The sequence below is a fragment of the Scyliorhinus canicula genome, chromosome 8 (genome assembly GCF_902713615.1).
Source record: "Scyliorhinus canicula chromosome 8, sScyCan1.1, whole genome shotgun sequence".
Classification (NCBI taxonomy): Eukaryota; Metazoa; Chordata; class Chondrichthyes; order Carcharhiniformes; family Scyliorhinidae; genus Scyliorhinus; species Scyliorhinus canicula.
Genome location: NC_052153.1, coordinates 97,683,560 through 97,705,772, shown reverse-complemented (window position 1 = coordinate 97,705,772; position 22,213 = coordinate 97,683,560). Strand labels below are relative to the sequence as shown.

Sequence of the window (22,213 nt, the reverse complement as noted above, 5' to 3'; positions counted from 1 at the left end):
TTACTAAGAATGCAACCCCGCCCCTTTGCCCATCTGTCTGTCCTTTTGATAGGACACAAATCCTTGCATATTTAGATCCCAGCCCTGATCCCCCTGCAGCCATGTCTCTGCAATGCCCACAACATCCAATTTCAATGTGCGCAACAAGCTCATTTACCTTGTTCCATATACTGTGTGCATTTTAGGTACAACAGCCCTGCATTGACTACCTCTGTTCACACTTGGCCTTTGCCTCCCTGATAACCCAGAGACGGATTGTTTTGTTGGTGGCACTCGAGCCCTTGAAGGCAGCGATATGGGTGAGCAACCTGACAGAAATCCTGCAGTTAGAGATCAAGTTTGCTCTGCGGGGCTTGGTCAAAGGGTCCACTTGGAGGTGGAAACCATTCATTGATTTCTTAAAGGAGGTTTGAGGGGTCAGCAAAGAGGGGGGGGGGGGGGGGGGGGGGGGGGAGAAAGAAAGTTTTTTTAAAAAGGCGAGTCGCAGTCAGAAGGGTTGGGGTTTTTGGTTGAGTTGATGTGATGCTCTTTTGACATTTTGTATATTTATATTTGAATAAAAATAGTTAAAAAAATTTTTTTTAAAAAAGGCTCACCGCTGTAATGGAACCAGTCATTGAAGCAAAGTGATCAACTTTCAACAATTACAAGAAATCAGAGTTAATGCATTAAGACTGCTCGAAGTCAGACTGCAGATGCTGCACCAATGATCACTAGTTACAACTTTGCCAGAACATTGAGGTGCCTTTCAATGTGGGGAATATGAGCATGCAGAGACACTAAGCCCATAGTAGAGAAGTTCAAAGCTATTTTGCCCATGGCAAACTAGTCAAATGCAGCAGAGACCATGCTGCATGTTGCTCTGCAGCCATACCAGGTAACATTTGGAGTTGATCACTCCAATGCAAACAATTGTTTCAAGAAGTGTCTCGAAACATTTCTGAGATAGAAATTTCTTGAGCAGCCTATGCTGAAGAAATGCCATAAAAAGATGTTGTGATGACCAAATGAGGCTTACTTCAGTCAAGGTTTTTTTGTTTCCTGTTGTGCACAACACAAGAATAATCCGCAGTCAAGAATCACTTATGCCTCATATTAAAAGGCAATCATAACTTTTGAAGACATTTATGCAACCTCACATCCTGCATGTTTCTGATCTTCCCCACCAATATTTTATGCATTAATCAACCTTTGATTCTCAGTGTGCAATCTACAAAAAAAAATTATTCAAGCTATTGAGCATTTCAAATTATAGAACAAGAATGCACAGTGCTTTGCTCACTGTTCACACGGTCCATTTCTAAGTCAACTGCTTTCTGAATGCCACTACATATTTGTCGGTTTAACTATACTCCTTACAAAAAAAATTGTACTTCCAAAATTGTATTTCCTATTTTGATTGCAGCACTGATGTTCAGTAGCATCATTGCGGCAACACAGCCGTGCTAACAAGCCACACTACGATTATGTTCTAACCATCTGGTAAATGGGGAAAAACAGCAATACTCAATTTGCACATTCGCGCAATCTGAAATTTTCCAGCTCAACATAATGGGATGAACATTCCCACCAGAGAAGAGTGTAAAATTAAGAGGAAGTGCTGAAATGGTGTATTGGAAGAGAAAAACAGGTATAGTTACATGGCCCATCTGGAGTGCGTGCACACAACTCCTTATTGAGAAAATGGGAGACAAAACAAAATACAAGTGCAAAATGAAACTATTCTGTACATTTTTATTTACATCCAATTTCGCATAAATGCGGACTAGCATGATTATATGCATTACATAAATATAAATACTTCTGTACAAATCACATACCCAAGATTAAAAATTAAAAAGGCATACTGTAGTTTAACAAAAAATAAGCTCCTGTGTACTGTCGTTAAATATGCTAGAATATGAGTTATTGCAAGAATGAACAGTAATCAAAATCACAGCTTAGATAAAATTGTAAGATTCTGATTACGCTACATGTCTAAATTGTACTGGATTAAAAATGCAACTATTTCGTACATCACAAATCTTCCAATAACAGATTTAAAAAGTACAATAGCTTCAGTTAAGTATATTGTCATTGCTACAGTTCAACATTTTACACTGCTGGGGATGTGCAGTCCATGCAATAAGCCAATGCTACACTCCTATCACTGTAGAATATATAGCCCAGTTATAATGCACTGTGGTAGAGGTGGAACTGGTGAAGACGATGGGAGACAGAAATAAACCACCTACTCAAAATCCATGTAAGAGCAAGGTAGCACATGTTTGAGCCACCTCAGCTGCTTGAACAGAGGACACGCCAGTTTAGTAGACCAATAAGTTCAAGGAAAATGACTGGGCACCACATGCAGTCATACGAGCCATGCAAGGCCATCTCTTCCAGGTTCTCCTGTGTTATTTTGGACATTTGGCGTTCTGTTACACATATGGAAACCATGTGGCAAGTACCAACATGCAGTATAACTGGGACATTAAATTAGTTGCCTGGACACAATTGAGTGATTTAATTTATTAACATTTTCTAACATCTTCTGTTAAAAAGCATGTGCAACTTTTGTAAACATAGCCTGCATTTATCATAGAGCTACACAAAGTTAATGTACATAGACTTTGATAAATGAAGGCAGACTTACTGTTCTATGAAATGTAAAAGAGGCTCAGATTCATTGGCCTCTACAACATTCTGCATTATTCAGACTGCCACAGTTAAATACTTTCTGAACACATTACAGGCTGACTGTGTTCCAGTAGAGGCAAGGAAAATTGCTTTCTAATTAAATATTGAACAGAAGTTAAACGACTACTTTGGAAGCCGTCCCTATTTGCACAAGTTTTCCCTGAATAACCCCGGCATTAAAGTCATTAACCTACAAAACTTGGTCGAAGTATGCCTAAGTGAAGGCAGCTCCCAAAATCTTCATGGAATCAGCTACCTACCTCAAAATCCTGCTTATTCAAAGATATGCTCGATTGCATCATAACATCCTTAGAATTCCATAGACTATATGAGAAGAAGTCCAAAAACTGAGTCTGCTTAGGCACTAAAAACATATTCAGGTTGCCAAATAAGTTTTTGGTTGGTCATTTTACTCAATTAAAAGCACAACAACATGTCTCAAGCTAGCTTGGCAGATCACCCACCGCTAGCAATCACCATTTAACCAGCTCATTCCATTCATTTTGTAGGTCAATGGTTTCACTTGTCGTGATTAATACTGTGTGCTTAATTGCATCTAGTAATGTCCAGCCACCTTACAATTAGAAGAAACTAGGGTTAAAGCACAATTGGAGAACAGACAAGGATTAAAAACAGCCCATGCATCTGCTCTATGAAGGATCCCAAAATAGATCAGGGAATAAAGAAATAAATGCAGTCTTTGATAGTTACTGTCCTCTTCAATTGCCTGTTTAAATCCTCTGAATTTTCTCAGCCACAATAATAGGGTTCTCTTTCCGGATCTTCATTGCTGCTTCCGCCTTGTAATCATAAGGGCAATTGTGTTTATCTGAGTAACGATGAAGTCCGCAAAACAAGTTCCCACACCGACAGTCAAAACCTGCTACAGAAAAGAAAATCCTTATTCGGCATGCAAAGTAGTACGATTTGAGTTTTATCAAAATACCATTAGTGCAGTTGCATCAACTTCATCCATTGCAGCCACATCTCTAACTTAAGGGCAAAAGACTGAAATGAAATGAAAATAGCTTATCGTCACGAGTAGGCTTCAATGAAGTTACTGTGAAAAGCCCCTAGTCACCACATTCCGGCACTTGTCCAGGGAGGCTGGTATGGGAATTGAACCATGCTGCTGGCCTGCTTTAAAAGCCAGTGATTTAGCCCAGTGAGCTAAACCAGCCCCTAGACTGGCCTATAGAATGACAAATTTAGCATTCCACTTAAGAGTTTTCCCTTTCAAGTTATCTTTACATCTAAAAAGTCATATGAAAGGCAAGCTCAGTTCAGCTTGACCCAGTATCTACAAGGATAAACTTCCAGAATTATTAGAATCATACCCAAATCCATTCCTAGAGCCATAAGTGAAGATCTCAAGCTAGGCAATAGTAGGGACCAAAATAGGACCCTCCCTAGTCTGAGAAAAACAACTCGTAGCTATAAAAAGATATTCTAAGACATTTAGCAGGGTTTTTTGTGGGTGGTTGGGGGGGGGGGGGGTAGAAGAATGGACACAAACAGTGAAAAGTCAGGTAAAGCAATAGTCCTGTTGGGGGGGGGGGGGGGGTTGATTAGGTGGTAACGAGAGCAGCAGTAGGTACGATGATTAAAGATTATGGGTATTCCTGCTGGCATAAAGTGATTGGAGGATTAGCAAATGATCGGGCGGTTGTGCTGGTTTGAGACGCAAGAGAGCAAAGACAGGAAATACATAAAGGTGTTATGGGTCAGGGTTTTGAACACACCAAATTATATTATGGAGTTCACCTGACCTACAACTGTTTACTGATTTTGGCTAGGATGAGCAAAAGAATCTGCCTTTCAGGTGATAATGAACAGACTTCTTAGACTTTTCACAGTAACTTCATTTGAAGCCTACTCGTGACAATAAGTGATTTTCATTTCATTAAGGCCAGTCCCCAATTTGGCCCTTTAAAGCAACAAATTTCCGACCTAACAAAGGATTACATTCTGTTCTCTTTTTATACTGATCAGTCTCACCTGTAAGACCAACTTTTTTCCGGCATTGAAAACATCTGTTCTTCTTTGGTCGGGGTACTTCTGGAGACTTCTCTTCACTCTCTGATGGACTTGCTGGCGTAGCTATTGCAGATGGCTGCGCTATAACTATCAACACAAGTAGGTAATTTAAGTTACATGAATTCTGCAGTTAGACATCTACAGCAAATAATTACAATTCATGCTGTTATTCTGATTCACAATTTTGCAAACACTTCGGATAAATATTCAGAAATGAATAACTTGCCTATTGTGCCGTATTCAGTATTGAATGCAATGAAGCACTGTAAAAATCAGAAAGGTTCTGAGCCCCTCGTGGTATTTATACTGCAGTCATGTTGGTTATGAAGCATTTCCCATTTCATAGTAACACTAGGTGCAGAATGTCAGCTATACACTCAACCAAAAGGTGCCCTAAACAACTTCCTAGAGCACTGTTTTAAACAGCTTGGGTTTGTTTTGTTGAATACTACCCAACCGCAATCTACCTCCACTACAGACTGCAGTGGTTCGCCACCTTCAAAAGCAATTAAGGATGGACAATAAATACTCGCCTTGCATCAAAAATAGACCAAATTGCATTTAAACAGCACCCCAAACAGAAAAAAAAAACACTTGCACGAGAAATATAGACTGAGTTGAGTCAAAGCAGGCGAGCAAAAACCCATTTGTGACCAGGTTTTTAAATGAATTAAGAGGGAGGAGAAAATGGTAGAATTCCCCGATGACTGGTGGCATGGGTGTTGGGGAGGTGTGGTGATATGTTACAAGGCTGGGCAAGATCATGGAAGAATTTAAAAATAAATTTCAGATGTTAAAGATCCAGGAATCAAATTCAGGCAGGTAAAGACAGAACATAGGAGGGGGAGTCAGGTGAGCCTGTTTCACTATTCAACATGGTCATGGATGATAGTTATCCTGAGCTCCACTTTCCCAGCTGCACAGTACTCTATGGCCTCACCAAAGCCCTACACAATTGTCGCAAGAGACTTTTGTGAACTCGCACATCCCGGAAATGAATTTAAAGGTGTTCCTTGCACAAAAATAAATATCTCACTTCTCCAAAAATTTGGAACTTAAAAATTCTATTTTCCCAATCTTGTTACAAGAGTGAATAACCTCATTCCCCACCTTTCAGCTCGTTGTCCACATATTTAACATGCCATCTCCTCACAGAATACAGTCCTATTTAACTTTATATTGGCAGCAAACCTGGATACATGATGAAGAGGTCGAAAATAGTTCCCAGTGCTAATTCCTGTAGCATTCCACCAGCCACAGCCTGTCAACTTGGAAATTTCCCTTATATCCCAGCTGCTTCCTTTTAACCAACCATTAGAATTAGAACAGTACAGCACAGAACAGGCCCTTCGGCCCTCGATGTTGTGCCGAGCAATGATCACCCTACTCAAGCCCACGTATACCTATACCAGTAACCCAACAACCCCCATTAACCTTATTTTTTTAGGACACCAAGGGCAATTTAGCCTGGCCAATCCACCTAACCCGCACATCTTTGGACTGTGGGAGGAAACCGGAGCACCCGGAGGAAACCCACGGGGAGGATGTGCAGACTCCACACAGACAGTGACCCAGCTGGGAATCGAACCTGGGACTCTGGAGCTGTGAAGCATTTATGCTAACCACCATGCTACCGGGCTGCCCATCTTACCACCTCACTCCATGAGCACTTATCTTGCATAGTAACTGTAATAACCTGCACGTTCACATGGAGCAGACTAGATGGTTTTCCCCTGTGGCTTGAGGAGCGTGAACCATGTTGTGCAAAAGGTCAGCCAGACAAGAACCAACCAATGGAGGGGGCCCGGTGAGGTTCAACCAAACCCCTTGCAAATAGTACATCATATTTTACTCGTCCACCCCTCCTCCTTTATTAAACTGGCAACAAGGATAAACGAACTGCCAATGTACAACTCTGCCAACCATGCCACCTCTGACTTTGCTTCTCCCTTGGACAAGGGTACGGGAGTTAGTACTTCATTATGCCTTATTTGGTTGATTTGATGATTTTGATGACCCCATTGTTGAATCCTGGAAGGCCCAAGATGTTGTATTACCGAAAGCGAGCACCAGACATTGATCCTATTAACGGCCTGCAAAACACATCTTCAGCAGCACCGAATAAGATAGCATTTGACTAGCTCATGGCTTTGGTGGGAAATAATTTAAACTCATTGAATGTGCAAAAGGTACAGATTCAATTCTGTGGAAAGGGAGTCAGTTGCTGGGTATGTTTCTGAAAAATATCAATATTATGAATATGGCACTTGGCGGATACGACAGCTGGTTTGCGGTATTAATAATCCCGACAATTCGAGGTGAAAGCACCCCAACATTCCACAGGCTTTGCAAAATTTCTTTCACAGGAGTACACTGCTCGGGGCATGCAGGAACTCCAGGGAATGGAGGTGATGTTGTCTGGTGCCACCCCTCCACAGTGACTATAATGTACCGCCGTGATGTTGTAGGGGCTGGAGGTCCTGGACTGTGGTAGGTCCAGCACGGTAGCATGGTGGTTAGCATAATTGCTTCACAGCTCCAGGGTCCCAGGTTCGATTCCGGCTTGGGTCACTCTGTGCGGAGTCTGTACATCCTCCCCGTGTGTGCGTGGGTTTCCTCCGGGTGCTCCGGTTTCCTCCCACAGTCCAAAGATGTGCAGGTAAGGTGGATTGGCCATGCTAAAATTGCCCTTAGTGTTGGGTGGGGTTACTGGGTTATGGGGATAGGGTAGAGGTGTTGATCTTGGGTAGGGTGGCTTTCCAAGAGCCGGTGCAGACTCGATGGGCTGAATGGCCTCCTTCTGCACTGAAAATTCTATGAAAAATATGCCCTCTCGAGATTCAGGAGGGGCAGACACCATCCCTTCGAGGTGTGGATGGAGTCGCCAAGGTCACCAGCAGCGTGATAGACAGTGGCCTGACTGCCCAGGACATGATAGACATCAGCCCAGTGCTACCCTATATTTGGGCACCCCGAAGTGCAGAGGCAAGTCAGAAATGCAGCTGAACTATGTGGCTGCGTTACAGGTGGCCTCTATTCCTATCCCTGTGCAGGTCAACAGACACTAGTTGGAAACAGAGCTGCCGCTCTGTGTTGCCGCACCAAGTGTTCGACCGGATCTCTCACGGGTGAGTCAATTGATGGCTGTTGGCATGCATGGCCGCATGCCTTGCCGTGTACACCAGGAGTATGCTTGGCTATTGTAGGCTCCACGCTGGTCCTGGTGGTTTACCAACATTAGTCCTTGCACCGCCTCATTGTGGCACAGGGGGACAGTCCCGACTTGCTGGGTAGGGACTGGCTGCATCATTTGCAGATAGATTGGCAACATATCCTTCAGATGGGAGGGGCTTAAATGCAGTATTACAGACACTCCTGGACGTTTTTGGGCCTGGCCTTGGAAAAATGAAGGTAGCTGCCGCGAAAATAGTGGATCTGCAGGCCTGGCCCTGCCTTTTTCGTGCTCGACTGGTCCCTTATGCGATTGTTGGTATGGTAGAGGCCAAACTTCTGTGATTTCAGAACCTTTATAATATGGCCTGTTCGTTTCATTGACTGAGTGGCACCAGTGGTTCCGGGGTGAAACTGGATTGGACTGTCCACTTTCAAGCCGGCTTCACTTTTAGACCCATAAGCGCTACCTCGAATTGAAGATCTCTACCCCATGTTGGCAGGTGATTCTACATTCACTAATTAGATATGAGCAATGCTTATTTATAACTTAAGGCCTCAAGAAATCATGTTACTATCAACACTAAATAGGAAAAAAAAAGTTCACCCGGCTTCCATTTGGCATCTCCTCGGCATGCGCGGTGTTTCGGTTAGGTAGTCGCCAGCGCGTTGCCATCTCTCTATAATGTGATCATGTAGGCCACGGAGGCAGAACCTTGAAGTAGTACTGCAGAGGAGTTTCAGAATATGGCGCCCGCCCTCGTAAAGCAAAGTGCGTTTTCAGAGAGGTTGTGTAGCTGGGCTACTGGGTTGACGGGGATGGCCTGCACCCAGTAGCCGACAAAGTACCAGGTGATCAAGATGGCCCCCACGCCATGTGTTGCTACAGAGTACCGGTCCTCCTTAGGCCGGATCAATTATAATGGCCATTGTATTCAGAATTAAATCACCACCTTGGCCCCCCTTCACTTTCTCCTACAGAAACACCGGCCCTGGGCAATGCCAGTTGGTAAAGCAGACATTTGGGGCAATGCCAGTTGGTGAAGCAGTCATTGGTTTTGTCATGAGTACCGACTCACTTTGACACAATTAAACCCCTGTACCGGTCCAATGATGCATCGCTGTATGGCATTGGCACCATCCTCTCCCAACAGACAGGTGACTAACAACTGTCCAGTAGCTTTTGCCTCTAAGACATTGATGGCCGCGGAGCGTAACAACGTGCACAGAGAAAGAAGGTCCGGCGGGCATGTTGAGTTACATGTTTTCATCAGTGCGTTTATGGCTGCCAGTGTTTCATAAATTACTGATTGTAAACCATTGCTTGGCATTTTGAAGGCAGTGCCACGACATCAGCCCAGATCAAGGGGTAGGCTCTGCTTTTAAATTGTTTCAACACTGGGGATATGGATAGCAAATGTGGACTTGCTGATTAGTCTTCCCCTGCTTGCATCCATGAGTGGACACAGTAAGATCTGCTGTGGTTTTGTCCGGTGGACCAGGACAACACCTTCCAATGGAGTTTCTACCAAGATATCGGAGCTGACTGTCGAGGACTGTATTCTCCCATGGGACACAAGTGTCATTGTCCCTGCGAAGGAACAAGCTTTGGTTCCAAAAAGACTTTCACATGGCACATTGGACGTCTCCAAGATGAAAATGTTGGCCAGGAATCAATACGGACCGTGAGCTGGTAGTCCAGTGCTGCCCAGCTTGTCAAGACCATCAAAAGTTTCTGGCAGCAGTGCCTCTCCACCCATGGGATTAGCCTGGACATCCCTGGGTTTGAGCTCACGTGCATTTCACGGCCCATTTTTAAGATCCATGTTTCTCAGCTTGTTGGACGCGCACTGGAGTGGCTGGCGGTCAAGGTGTCGGTAATCCCCCGTGCCACCATTGAGTGGTAGTGCACCTTTTTTTGGCCCATGGTTTACCGGTGATGTTCGTTGCCAACAACATGGCCTCGTTTACTAATAAGGAGTTCGCTGCATTTGCAAAAGCAAATGGCATTGACGTGCTCACACCACTCATCACCCAGTGTCTTGAATGGACTGGTAGAGAATGCCGTAGAGGGTGAAGCAGGGCCTGAAGAAATAAAACCACAGGTTTGATGGATATCAGGCTGGCACGTTTTTTATTCTCATAGAACTACACCTCATGCTGTTACTGGAGTGGCCCCGGCTGAAATGTTGATGGATTGCCAACTCCAGACTAGGTTGTCTTTGTTGCTCCCTGACAGGCACAAAAGCACGCTGCACACAAGATTTACAAGGGTGTTACCCGAGTAGGTGTTTTGCTTCGCACCCGCGAGACTGCGCTAGTTCCTTCCGTTCCCTCTTAGTCATTGGTGTTTTAAACATCTTTGTCTACTCCTAGCCTTCATTGGCCTCATCATTCCTTTTGGGGGTGGTATAATAATCTGCACAGGGCAGGCTTGATTGTTTTCCCCTTGTGGCTCGAGGAGTATGAGCTCCCCAGCTAACTACAGGGCTGAGGACAGCCAGATAGGAGCTGACTGAAAGAGAGGGGACCCAGTAAGGTTCACCCCGGTCCCTTGTAAACACTATGTTCTTATAAATAAACATCTTTTGTTTACTTGTTTGACTCCCCTTGCCTTATTAAAAATCATAAAATTCTTAACAGTGCAGGAAACCATTCGACCCATTGGATCTGCAAGAGCATCCTATCGAAGTCCACTTCCCTGCCCTATCCCCATAACCCCATCTAACCTACACATCTTTGGACACGAACGGGCAATTTAACATGGTCAATCCACCTAAACTTCTTAAGCCACCTAAACAAAACAACCTTCCGTAATTGCGTCAAAATGTCAGTACTCATGAAAAAACCAAGCAGTGTCATAATAATAATAATAATAATATTATTAGTGTCACAAGTAGGCTTACATCAACTCTGCAATTAAGTTACTGTGAAAATCCCCTCGTCACCACACCACTGCGCCTGTTCGGGTACACGGAGGGAGAATTCAAATTGTCCAATTCACCCAAAAAGCACCTCTTTTCGGGACTTGTGGGAGGAAACCCACGCAGGCACGGGGCGTGTAGACTCCGCACAGTGACCCAAGCCGGGAATCGAACCTGGGCCACTGTAAAACAAAGTGTGAACCACTGTGCTACCGTGCCACCCAATGCCTTTTGTTATATTACATTTGCTGACTGTCCCTTATTGATCCTACTCATAGCATTCTTAATAAACTAAAATTTCTCAAACGTTAAAAACTATGTTGACTGACAAATTTAGTACATTGTAGCCAAAAAAGTGTTGAGGTGTCTAAATCAGAAAATTAGAGAAGCATGCAGGAAAGGTAATGCAAATATGGGAATTTTAATCTTCATATAGAATTGCTAAGTCTAGTATGAAGACAAAGTTCAAGGAACTAACAAGGGAACCCAGGCCAAGTTTAATATTGTTTAACAAGACAAGGATAATTAGTAATTTTATGGTATCTTTTGGGAAGAGTGATCAAGAAGAAGAATTTGAGTTGATGATTGATGCAAGGTCAATTATGCAGGTTTGAGGGGCAAATTGGCTATGATAGATTGGGAAATTAAAATCAAAAGTATTAAGAAATGAAAAATATTTAATTTAAAAAAGCTTTAATTCCTATATACTGTCCTGAAGAATAAAGATTTCACCAAAGTGGTCCAATTAGAAAAGTGTAGAGGAGAGTAGAGCTTAACTGAGCAGCAAGTCAGAGGATTGGGAGAATTTAGGAATCAGTACAGGATGACTAATAGAGGGGCAACACGGTGGTGGAGTGGTTAGCACTGCTGCTTCGCAGCACCGAGGTTCCAGGTTCGATCCCGGCTCTGGGTCACTGTCCATGTGGAGTTTGCACATTCTCCCAGTGTTTGCGTGGGTTTGGCCCCCACAACCCACAGATGTGCAAGGTAGGTGATTGGCCACGATAAATTGCCCCTCATTTGGAAAAAATTAATTGGGTACTCTAAATTTATAGAACAAAAAGGATGACTAATGAGGGAGGGAGAAACCATTAACTTAGACTAAACTTCAGAAGTCACCCCCTTGTTCTAGACCCCACATCCAGTCTGTTCCGCCGTCATGCACTCAGATCCTGCGCAGATCAACTGGGTGATCGCAGATATCTTCAACCTCTCCCATCTCCGCTCAGAGGTCCCATCTGCTTCAAGGTGACCACCATCATACCGGTGCCAAGGAAGAACCAGGCAACGTGCGTCAATGCCTGCCGTCCAATGGCCTGGACATCTTTGCAGTAAGGAGGTTCCAGTCAATATTAGGGAAGTTGAAGTCACCCATGACAACAACTCTTGTTACTTCTGCACCTTTCCAAGATCTCTACAGAGTAGTACTGTACTCTGTATGCTCACCCAATGCCTGTGCATTTACATTGCGTACTTACCGTATGTCCTATGTTTTTTCATGTATGGAACAATCTGTCTGGCCTGTACACAATAATAAGTTTCCCTGTACCTTGGTACACGTGACAATAAATCAAATCCAAATCTAATCCGGTCAGAATTTAATATGTTTCAATTAGATACACTCACATTCTACTAAACTCCAGTGAATTTAGGCCAAGAACAAAGAATAAGAACAAAGTAATGAACTCACGATACCAACCTTTGCCAAAACCCTCAGCACTTCCTTGTGCCGTATCCCTCCATATCCATTTATTTGTTGAGAGTCTTTTGAACGCTGTTAATGTATCTGCTTCCTCAACCTCCCCTGGCAATGCTTTCCAGGCACTCACCACCCTGTGTAAAAAACCTGCCTCGAACATCTCCTCTAAACTTTGCCCCATGGACCTTAAACCTATAGCCCCCGGTGACTGACCCCTCCACCCTGGGAAAGTGTGCCTGCCTATCCTTGCCCCTCAATCTTGTAGACCTCTGGTCACCTCTCAACTGCCATCTTTGTAATGAAAACAGTTGACCCTAGTTGATCCAATCCCTCATACAACAATTCTGCTACCCCAGCAATGTGGGGTGAACCTTCACTGCACTCCCCCAGTGGCCGTGTGTCTTTATAGTCAAGGAGATAAAGACCACACACAATTCTCCAGATGTGGTCTCAACTGCCCTGTATAACTGCAGCAAGACATTCTTGCTCCTGTATTTAAGTCCTCTGGTGAACATTCCGGTTTGCCTTCCCAACTGCGTGCTGTACATGCATGCTTGCTTCAGGCTTTGACTGATCGGTATACTAGAACACCCAGCTGCCTCTGTACTTCAACATTTACCAATGTATCACCATTTAAATAGTACCTGGCCATTTTGTTCCCCCATCTGAAGTGGATAAACTCAATGATCTACATTATACAGCATCTGCAATGTATTTGCCCACTCACTCAACTTGAAGCATCTTAACTTGGTAGGAAGGTGAGTGGTGTGACGGATTTGTATGTCATCAACAAACCTGGAAATCTTACTTTTGGTTCTCTCATCCAAATATCTGATGTATACTGTGAATAACTAAGGCCCCATGAACTGATCCCTGCTGAACTCCACTGGTCACTGTCTGCTACTTTGAAAAAAGACACCACTTATTCCTACTGTTTCCAGTCCGCTGCCCAATTCTCACCCATGTCAATATATTACCTTCAATCCCATGCACTTTTAATTTTGCACACCAACCTCTTACGTTGGACTTTTATTAAAGCTTTCTGAAAATCCAAATGCACCACATCCACTGTTTCATCCTCATCCATTCTACGAGTTTGTCATACATGATTTCCCGTTCATAAATGCATGCTGACTTTGTCTAATCCTGTTGCTAGAAAGTGTCCCATTATCACATCCGTAATAATAGACTAACTTTTTATCTCCTACTGATGTTGGGCTGACAGGTCCGAAACAGTTTCTTCACTCCTTTTTTAAAATAGCATACATTTGCCACCCTCCAATATGCCAGGACTGTTCTGGAATTTTGGATAATGACGTTTGCTCATTCACTCTGCAGCAATCATCCGTACAGACCATCACGACCAGAACCTCAAATCTGTTGGGACAATTGCAAAGGTTGAGGGTTCGCTACTTCTCCCTTTTTTGATCCCCTTACCTGCTTTGCTTGCAGTCTCACATCCTACCCCAAGGGATGTGATTGCCACCTGGATCAAAGTGTTGCGATAACTTTTCCCTCACTGATGCCTCAGTGTCTAATTTGGTCTCCAGCTAAAATAACTGAGTTGAAGTTCCGCCAACCCCAGACACTGCAAAGGAGTTTGCTTTTGATCACACAAATCCATGAACTCAATTCTGCAGCCACGGGCACCCCACATAATCTGTCCAGTCATGTTTATAGCATGTAATTATTTTTCATCGATTACACTTTAAATGTTTTAATGTTCTGCCTATGTTTATATTACTATTTCAATGAAATTAAAATAAACAGGAAATGGTCACCAGTCAATCTAATAAACTGGGGCACTAGCTTAATCTAATAAAACTGTACAAATACCAGAGATTCTGAAAGGTAAGTGAGAAAAATACTCAACCATTTGCTTTCCTGGGACACCACATTTGGATTTTCTCAGAACTTGGCCAGTCCCCTCTGGAACCAGGGACTGGGCTTGCCATTTAGGAAGTATCCTGGCCCGCTGCTTTTGTGCTCTTATGAAGTCTCTATATAATGTAGCAATTTAAGTGAACAGCACTTCCTCCGTCAATGCACTCATTGAGTTCCATCACTCACCAAATTCTCAAGCTCACACTCCATCCAGCTGCAGTCTTCATGCTTGCTTACTTTCACACAAATGTCACCTGCATACTGCAGTCCAATGACCAAAGTTGGTGTGATTTTGGAATGAAGGCATCATAGATTGAACAGTTTCTCATTTGTTCTGTAATTATTTCAATATACGTGGGTAATTTGCTGAAGGTGATGTGCAGCATTGCAATGAAGAAAATGGAAGAGAAGAGATTTGCAGTGATGACACAGGCTGGTGGTCTGAAGTTCTATGGCAAGGATCATGGCTTGCATGTCATAGAATTAGAATCATTACAATGCAGAAGACGACCATTCGGCCTGTTGAGTCTGCACCAGCCCTCCGAAACAGCACCCTATGTAAGCCCACACCCCCACCCAACCCATTGAATACTAAGGGACGATTTAGCATGACCAATCCACCTAACCTGCATACCTTTGGACTGTAGAAAAAAAGCACCAAGAGAAAACCCATGCAGACACAGGGAGAATGTACAAACTGCAGTGATCAAAGGCCAGAATTGAACCTGGGTCTGGTGCAGTGAGGCAGCAATGCTAACCATCATGCTACCCTCATTGTGGAGCACAGCAACAAACTTCTGTAGTGCATTCTAACAATGAATCCTTCTTAGTGAATGCAGTCAATCAAAACGCCCCTCCCGTGTCCCAACTCAATAAATTGCATTCATGATCACTGTAACTGAGCTACACTGTTGGCTAGGCTTGTATTTCAAAATTCTCACTCATTTTCAATACCCTCACCTCTCATCCAGCCCCACAACCCTCGAAATAATTGATGCTCCTGTAGTTCCAACCTCTGAGAAGCCCAAAAATCCATTTCCTTTTTTGGATTGAAATCCATCCATTAGTTTAAGATTCCTTTACGGAATCAAACTACGACAAAAACATACCTCCACATACCTTCAGTGGCAGAGGCAATTAGAAAGGGTTGCAGCGAGAGTAAGGAAATCTTCTGCAATTATATAGGGCTTTAATGAAATCCCAACTGGTGTATGGTGTACTTTGGGACTTAAAAGGACATATATTTGTCTTAGAAAGGATACAGTGGTTCGTAGATTGAGAAAACTAGCCCCACAATCCAGAGAAGAGGAAGGTGATCATAGAGCTCAACAGCATTATTGCCGAGAGTCCATTCCGAACTAAGGATCAACCAATCAAGATGGAGATAGAATTTCCTAGTTCTAGGAAAGTTTGCTCAGTTGTTGAGTATAGTCAAGGTTCAGAGACTTTTGAACGCTAAGTGAATGAAACAATATGGGAATATGACTTGTGTAGGTGTTGAGCACAATAGATCAGTCACAATGTTAGTTAAATGGCTGAATCGCCCCAAGGTCTACTCCTATTGCCAAGTGACGTTCCAGAGGCATCTTGAAGTTTTTGTACATATATTCCCAATTTCAGAGATATTATTTTTCCTTGAGTTGCACAGGAACATTTGAGCAAAGTCCCAAGATTGTAGCACAAATAAACTTCCATGTCTGAAGGACTACTACAATTCACCATCTATGGTCAAGAGGAAGAGTTTTAGGCAACTATGTGGTCAAAGAATAAACAAGTTGCTTTAATGGAAACAACTTGAAGTGGCCCCAAACCTGGCATTGAACAAACTTCTGTTTAACCCATGCAAGTTAGTGCAACTGTTGAATGCAGATTGTTTAAACATTTAAGCATACCTGACTCTGCTACCTCAACTTCTGTCTCGTTTTCCTCTCGGGAAATACTCATTTCCGTCATCTGCTGCGTCACAGGCAAGGTTGATCCAGACATACATCTGCCAAGCACAAAAGTACACCTTCCATCAGTAAAATGAATTTAAGTTCTCATTAAGGAAATAAGGAACAAATTCTCAAATCCTTAATTCTACACCAATACTTTCTTAAATTTTTAAATGAGCATGAAGGAAAGTCACGTCAAAGACTTAGGAAAACTCAACTGCCCTCAAGCCAGCTTCAAATTATAAACAAAGTTCAATAACAGGCAAATAAAAAAAACATTAGTCTTGTGCACAAGTCTGAATGACATCAGAGCATCGAAAAAATGTTAACTCAATGTGGATTACAGCCTCTGTAGGTGGTTCAAGGAAAAAGGCCAATAAAGTCTTAAGTCAATGGCAATTAATGTGGTTTTGACAATATTTAAGTGAAACATTCAGTTTTTGGTCGAGTCCAAAATAGACTAATTGACATGTGTGCATCATGGACATTGCCAGATGGACTGTCTTGGGTTCATCCAAATGCAGTAGTATGTCTAAGCATTGCATCAAATACATTTAACTCAAACAAACATTCAGAATTCTGTACTCAAATTAATTACTGTAGGGTCAGTTGCTTTGCAGATTTGCTTCAGAAAGGACAGTTGCACCAAAGATTTTTTCAAAATTACTTCACATGGTCACTTGCACAACCATGAATTGAAATGCATCTTATATCCAATTCACCCATGACAATTCGTTGTTTTATAAGTCAAGAACAAATGTAACAAAAGATCTGCAATGCAGGGCAGCATGGTAGCAGAGTGGTTAGCATTGTGGCTTCACAGCGGCAGGGTTACAGGTTCGATTCCCGACTTGGGTCACTGTGCGGAGTCTGCACACTCTCCTTGTGACAGCGTTGGTTTCCTCTGGTTTCCTCCCACAAATCCCAAAAGACACACTGTTGGGTAATTTGGACATTCTGAATTCCACCTGTGTCCCAGAGCAGGTGCCGGAATGTGGCGATGTTAATGTGTTAATGTAAGCCTACTTGTGACAAAAAATTATATTTCTGATATCTAATACATTGTAATATTAGTGAACATTTTTATTCCTACAGCCACCTTCAAACTACTTAGCTATCCCAACAGGGGCATGGGGTCTACAATCTCAAGTGTTGTAAAATAAAGTTGTAATTTGACGAACTACAATCTCAACCCCATGAAGGGCCGCCTTCTCAACCTTGCCATGCCACTTGCCCGAAGTGTGGTGATCCTCAGGTTAAACCACTAGTTATCTCCCCCTCAAAAAGGGGAAAGTAGCCCATGTCATCTCGGACTACTTAAAAAAGAAATTAACTTAGAGTACCCAATTCATTTGTGGCCAATCCACCTACACTGCACATCTTTGGGTTGTGGGGCGAAACCCACACAAACACAGGGAGAATGTGCAAACTCCACACAGACAGTGACCCAGAGCTGGGATTGAACCTTGGATCTCGGCGCTGTGAGACAGTAGTGCTAACAGTCATCTGGGACTATAGCGACTTTACCTTACCGTACATATTTTCACCAATTTTTTTTTTTAAGCCCACCCCACAGAATGCAATTTACCATAGATTTCAGCATACAAGTCAACTTAAATGCTTTTTAAAAATCCTGAGGGTCAATTTATATACCAAGCATAAAATGCAAACTGCCAGTGTTGGTGCAGGATCTTTGGTCCTTTCGGTCAATCAGTAGTCATGCCTCATTTGCACTTGTTCGGTAAACAAAGTTAGTTTTAGGGATTTTGTATTAGTAAGCATTATAAATAGATTTAAGTGTGTTTATTATTCTGTGTCTGGAAGGGGACAACTATGTTGGTCAAAGGTGTTTGTACGTGTGGGGGTTGGTTAAGTTCTAACTGTTTCTATTGTGTTTGTGGCTTGAAGAATAAATAGTAGCAGGGGTGTTGCTCAGCAACTGGAGGCCACCTTCTTTTGTTCTTAATTTTAACTGGAAGCCAGAGTAGTTGGTTTAGAAGGCTAGAGGGAACATCCCTCAGCTTTGCTAGAAGAAAAGCTGTACCATGGAGTAATGGTTCAGAAAATGTCCAGAGATCTGAAGAGCATTTAATTAAGGAAATTAGAGAAATGAAGAGAAGCTTCCAAGAAACAGGTTGAAAGGTTACTAGAACGGAGCACTGTTCAATTAGAGAGAATACAGAGACTGAGCGAGGAAAAGGCGGAGACACCAGAAAGATATATTTGAAGTGATTTGCAGGTTTGTGAGATTTTACTACAGGGATTAAAGGACTATGGAAAATTGGTGGCTGGATCTCAGTTTGTAAAAGCAGTTAAGACGAACGAAATCCTGAAGGGGTTGGTGCAAAACAATGGACAGGATTGAGTGGAAGTTTTGTTTAGAAGTGCCATTTGTAAAATATGGACTGGATTTTGGAATGCAAAGTGTCAAGGGAAATTATTAGTATGAATAATTTAAAGTGTGCTTTTGGGAGTGGAGTCCCATGTGACAATCATCTGGGGACTGAGCAGAAAAAACAACACTTGGGGTTCAGACGGAATGTGTATTTGACGAGTCACCGTGTGCGCTTAAATGGGACTCGTGTTAATGAGACCCTTGTTGCTCAAGATGTACTGTGTGTCGGACTTCCGGTTGCGGCTATGCGGAGCTAAGCCGCACGTTCGGCAGCTCCTGCTTTAAAAGGATTTGTGGGCTCTTTTAAGGGCCCCAAACGGCACTGATTCGATGATTCCCAGTGGATAAAGGAGTCTGGAGCAAAACCCCCCGGGATTTATGGTTCGGACTCAAAGTGGGGCGAGGAGAAAAACGGCAGCAGCTCCCCTGGAAAAGCGGGGGAAGGTGGACAAAATGGCGGCCGGTGGAGCCCGAGGAGTGGACTGAGGAGCAGCAGGCGGCCCTTCTGCGCTATTTCACAGAGCTGAAAGGGGAGTTGTTGGAATCCCTGAAGGTGACGACGAGTAAGCTGCTGGAGACCCAGAGTGCAGCGATACTCGAGTTGCAGCAGCAGGCCTCTGAGCGCGAGGAGGTGGTTTCGGCCCTCGTGGGGAAGGTGGAGATACACGAGGCACTTCATAAAAAGTGGCAAGATCGGTTTGAGGAGATGGAGCTTCGGTCACGGAGGAAGAACCTGCGGAGCCTGGGCCTCGAGGAGGGGCTGGAGGGGTCGGACCTGCCAGCCGATGTGGCCGAGATGTTGAACTCGCTGGTGGGGGCAGGATCCTTCCATCTGCCCCTGGAGCTGGAGGGGGCCCATAGAGTGCTGGCCAGGCGGCCTAAGGCGAATGAACCCCCGCGGGCAGTGCTGGTGCGGTTCCATCGGTTCAGCGACCGGGAGTGTGTTCTCCAACGGGCCAAGAAGGTGAGGAGCAGCAAGTGGGAGAATTCGGTAGTGCGTATCTACCAGGACTGGAGTGCGGAGGTGGCCAAGCGGAGAGCCAGGTTTAACCAGACGAAGGCGGTGCTCCATGGAAAGCAGGTGAAGTTCGGCATGTTGCCACCTGCGCGCCTGTGGGTCACCTACAAGAACCGGCATCACTACTTTGAGTCCCCGGAGGAAGAGTGGGCCTTTGTGCAGGCTGAAAAGCTGGACTTGAACTAGAGATTGGGGGCTGTGGGAGTTTTTCTATTCTATTCATGTATCATTGTTTATGCTGTAGCTGGTTATTCGGTTTGTTTTTGTTTTTTCTCTCGCTTTCGGACGATGTGGGTTATGGTTTTGTGTTCTAAGGGGGGTACTGGGGTTTGTGGTTGATCTATGTCTTTGTTTGTATGGAGTTGGTAGTTGGGTTGGGACTGCGGTTTGGAAGCTGCGTTGGTGGGATGGGGCAGTGTGAAAGCGTGGGCTTTTCTCTGGTTTCCCACGCTCCGGGACAAGGGGGTGGAGCTGGTGGCGAGGGGCGTGGCTATTAGACCAGGTTTCCCGCGCTGAAGCGGTGCCCAGGAGCTGATGCAGGGGAGGAGGGGGACCTCATGTCGGGAGGGGTCGGAGTTAGAGCGGGAGCTGCCGGGGTCAGCTGGCTCACGGGAGTACAGTGGAGGGAGAGTCGCGGCTAGGAGGGGTGGATACTGGGTTTCTGCTGGATTGGCCAGGGAGGAGTTTTGGGGGGGGGGGGTGTGAGGTTCTATCGCCGAGGGAAACGGGCCGAATGGGTGATGGCCAGGGGCAAGCAGTCGATGGGTTATGGCTAGTCGACGGGGGAGGGGTGCCCCCTGATCCGGCTGATTACGTGGAACGTGAGGGGGTTGAATGGGCCGGTTAAGCGGGCCCGGGTGTTTTCGCATCTGAAGGCGGACGTGGCCATGCTCCAGGAGACCCACCTGAAGGTGGCGGACCAGGTCTGTCTGAGGAAGGGATGGGTGGGGCAGGTTTTCCATTCAGGGCTCGACTCGAAGAACCGGGGGGTGGCGATCCTGGTGGGGAAGAGGGTGGCGTTTGAGGCTGTGGCTGATAATGGCGGCAGATATGTGATGGTGAGCGGTAAGCTGCAGGGGGAGAGGGTGGTGTTGGTTAATGTGTACGCCCCAAATTGGGATGATGCTGGTTTCATGAGGCGTATGTTGGGCCGCATTCCTGGCCTGGAGGTGGGGGGGCTTGATCATTGGGCCCCCTGTTGGTCAGGACCTTTAACGAGGCATGGGAGGGGGGTGTTCTGCCCACGACGATGTCTTGGGCACTAATCTCCCTGATCCTAAAGCATGATAAGGACCCCTTGCAGTGCAGTTCATACAGGCCGATTTCACTGCTGAATGTAGACGCCAAGTTGCTGGCGAAGTTCTTGGCCACTAGAATAGAGGACTGTGTGCCGGGGGTGATACATGAAGATCAGACGGGTTTTGTGAAGGGGAGGCAGCGTAACACTAACATGCGAAGGCTGCTAAATGTGATAATGATGCCGGCAGCAGAAGGAGAGGCGGAGATTGTGGTGGCATTGGATGCGGAGAAGGCCTTTGACAGGGTTGAGTGGGGGTACTTGTGGGAGGTGTTGGAAAGGTTCGGGTTTATTAAATGGGTGAGATTTCTGTACGAGGCCCCGATGGCAAGTGTAGCGACAAATGGGAGGAGGTCCGAGTACTTCAGGCTCCACCGTGGGATGAGACAGGGGTGCACCCTGTCCCCCTTGCTTTTTGCGCTGGCAATAGAGCCTCCTGCCATGGCTCTCAGGGAGTCGAGGAGGTGGAGGGGTTTGGTGCAAAGGGGGGAGGAGCACAGAGTGTCACTGTATGCGGACGACTTGCTGTTGTATGTAACAGACCCGGTGGGGGGGAATGCCGGAGGTGATGGAGATTCTTGCTGAGTTCAGGAGTTTCTCAGGATATAAATTTGAACCTGGGCAAGAGTGAGCTGTTTGTCGTGCACCCGGGGAGATCAGGAGGAGGGGATTGGTAGGCTCCCGCTAAAGAGGGCAGTGAGGAGTTTTAGGTACCTGGGGGTTCAGGTGGCTAGGAGCTGGGGGACTCTGCACAAGCTCAATTTTACTAGGTTGGTGGAGCAGATGGAGGAGGAATTTAAACGGTGGGACATGCTGCCGTTGGCGGGTAGAGTACAGTCCGTTAAAATGACGGTGCTCCCGAGGGTTTTGTTTTTGTTTCAGTGCCTCCCCATTTTTGTTCCAAGGGCCTTTTTTAGGAGGGTGAACAGCAGCATTCTGGGATTTGTTTGGGTGCATGGGACTCAGAGGGTAAGGAGGGTCTTTTTGGAGCGGGGCAGGGATAGAGGGGGGCTGGCGCTGCCCAACCTCTGGGTACTATTGGGCAGCTAATGTCTCGATGGTACGCAAGTGGGTAATGGAGGGGGAGGGGGCAGCATGGAAAAGGATGGAGATGGCGTCCTGCGGAGGCACGAGCCTGAATGCACTGGTAACGGCTCCGTTGCTGCTCCCTTCAA

The 22,213-nt window shown here is 45.0% G+C and overlaps 1 protein-coding gene across 7 annotated transcripts in view; it reads right to left on the bottom strand.

The window, feature by feature from the left end:
• Window positions 1–1,719: 1,719 nt before the first annotated feature.
• The window catches only part of LOC119970403 (AN1-type zinc finger protein 5-like), a 35,896-nt gene continuing 15,402 nt past the window's right edge, over window positions 1,720–22,213 (bottom strand). For 5 of the 7 annotated variants that reach the window (XM_038804969.1, XM_038804971.1, XM_038804973.1 and 2 more), the window contains exons 4-6: window positions 16,287–16,384; window positions 4,678–4,803; window positions 1,720–3,562 (exon numbers count right to left, since the gene is read on the bottom strand). In XM_038804969.1, coding sequence (XP_038660897.1) covers window positions 3,411–3,562; window positions 4,678–4,803; window positions 16,287–16,384 — 376 coding nt within the window. In that variant the 3' untranslated portion in view covers window positions 1,720–3,410. Of the gene's footprint in view, window positions 3,563–4,677; window positions 4,804–7,419; window positions 9,973–16,286; window positions 16,385–22,213 lie in introns of those variants that run through there. The other 2 variants (XM_038804974.1, XM_038804975.1) reach the window with 2 other exon arrangements.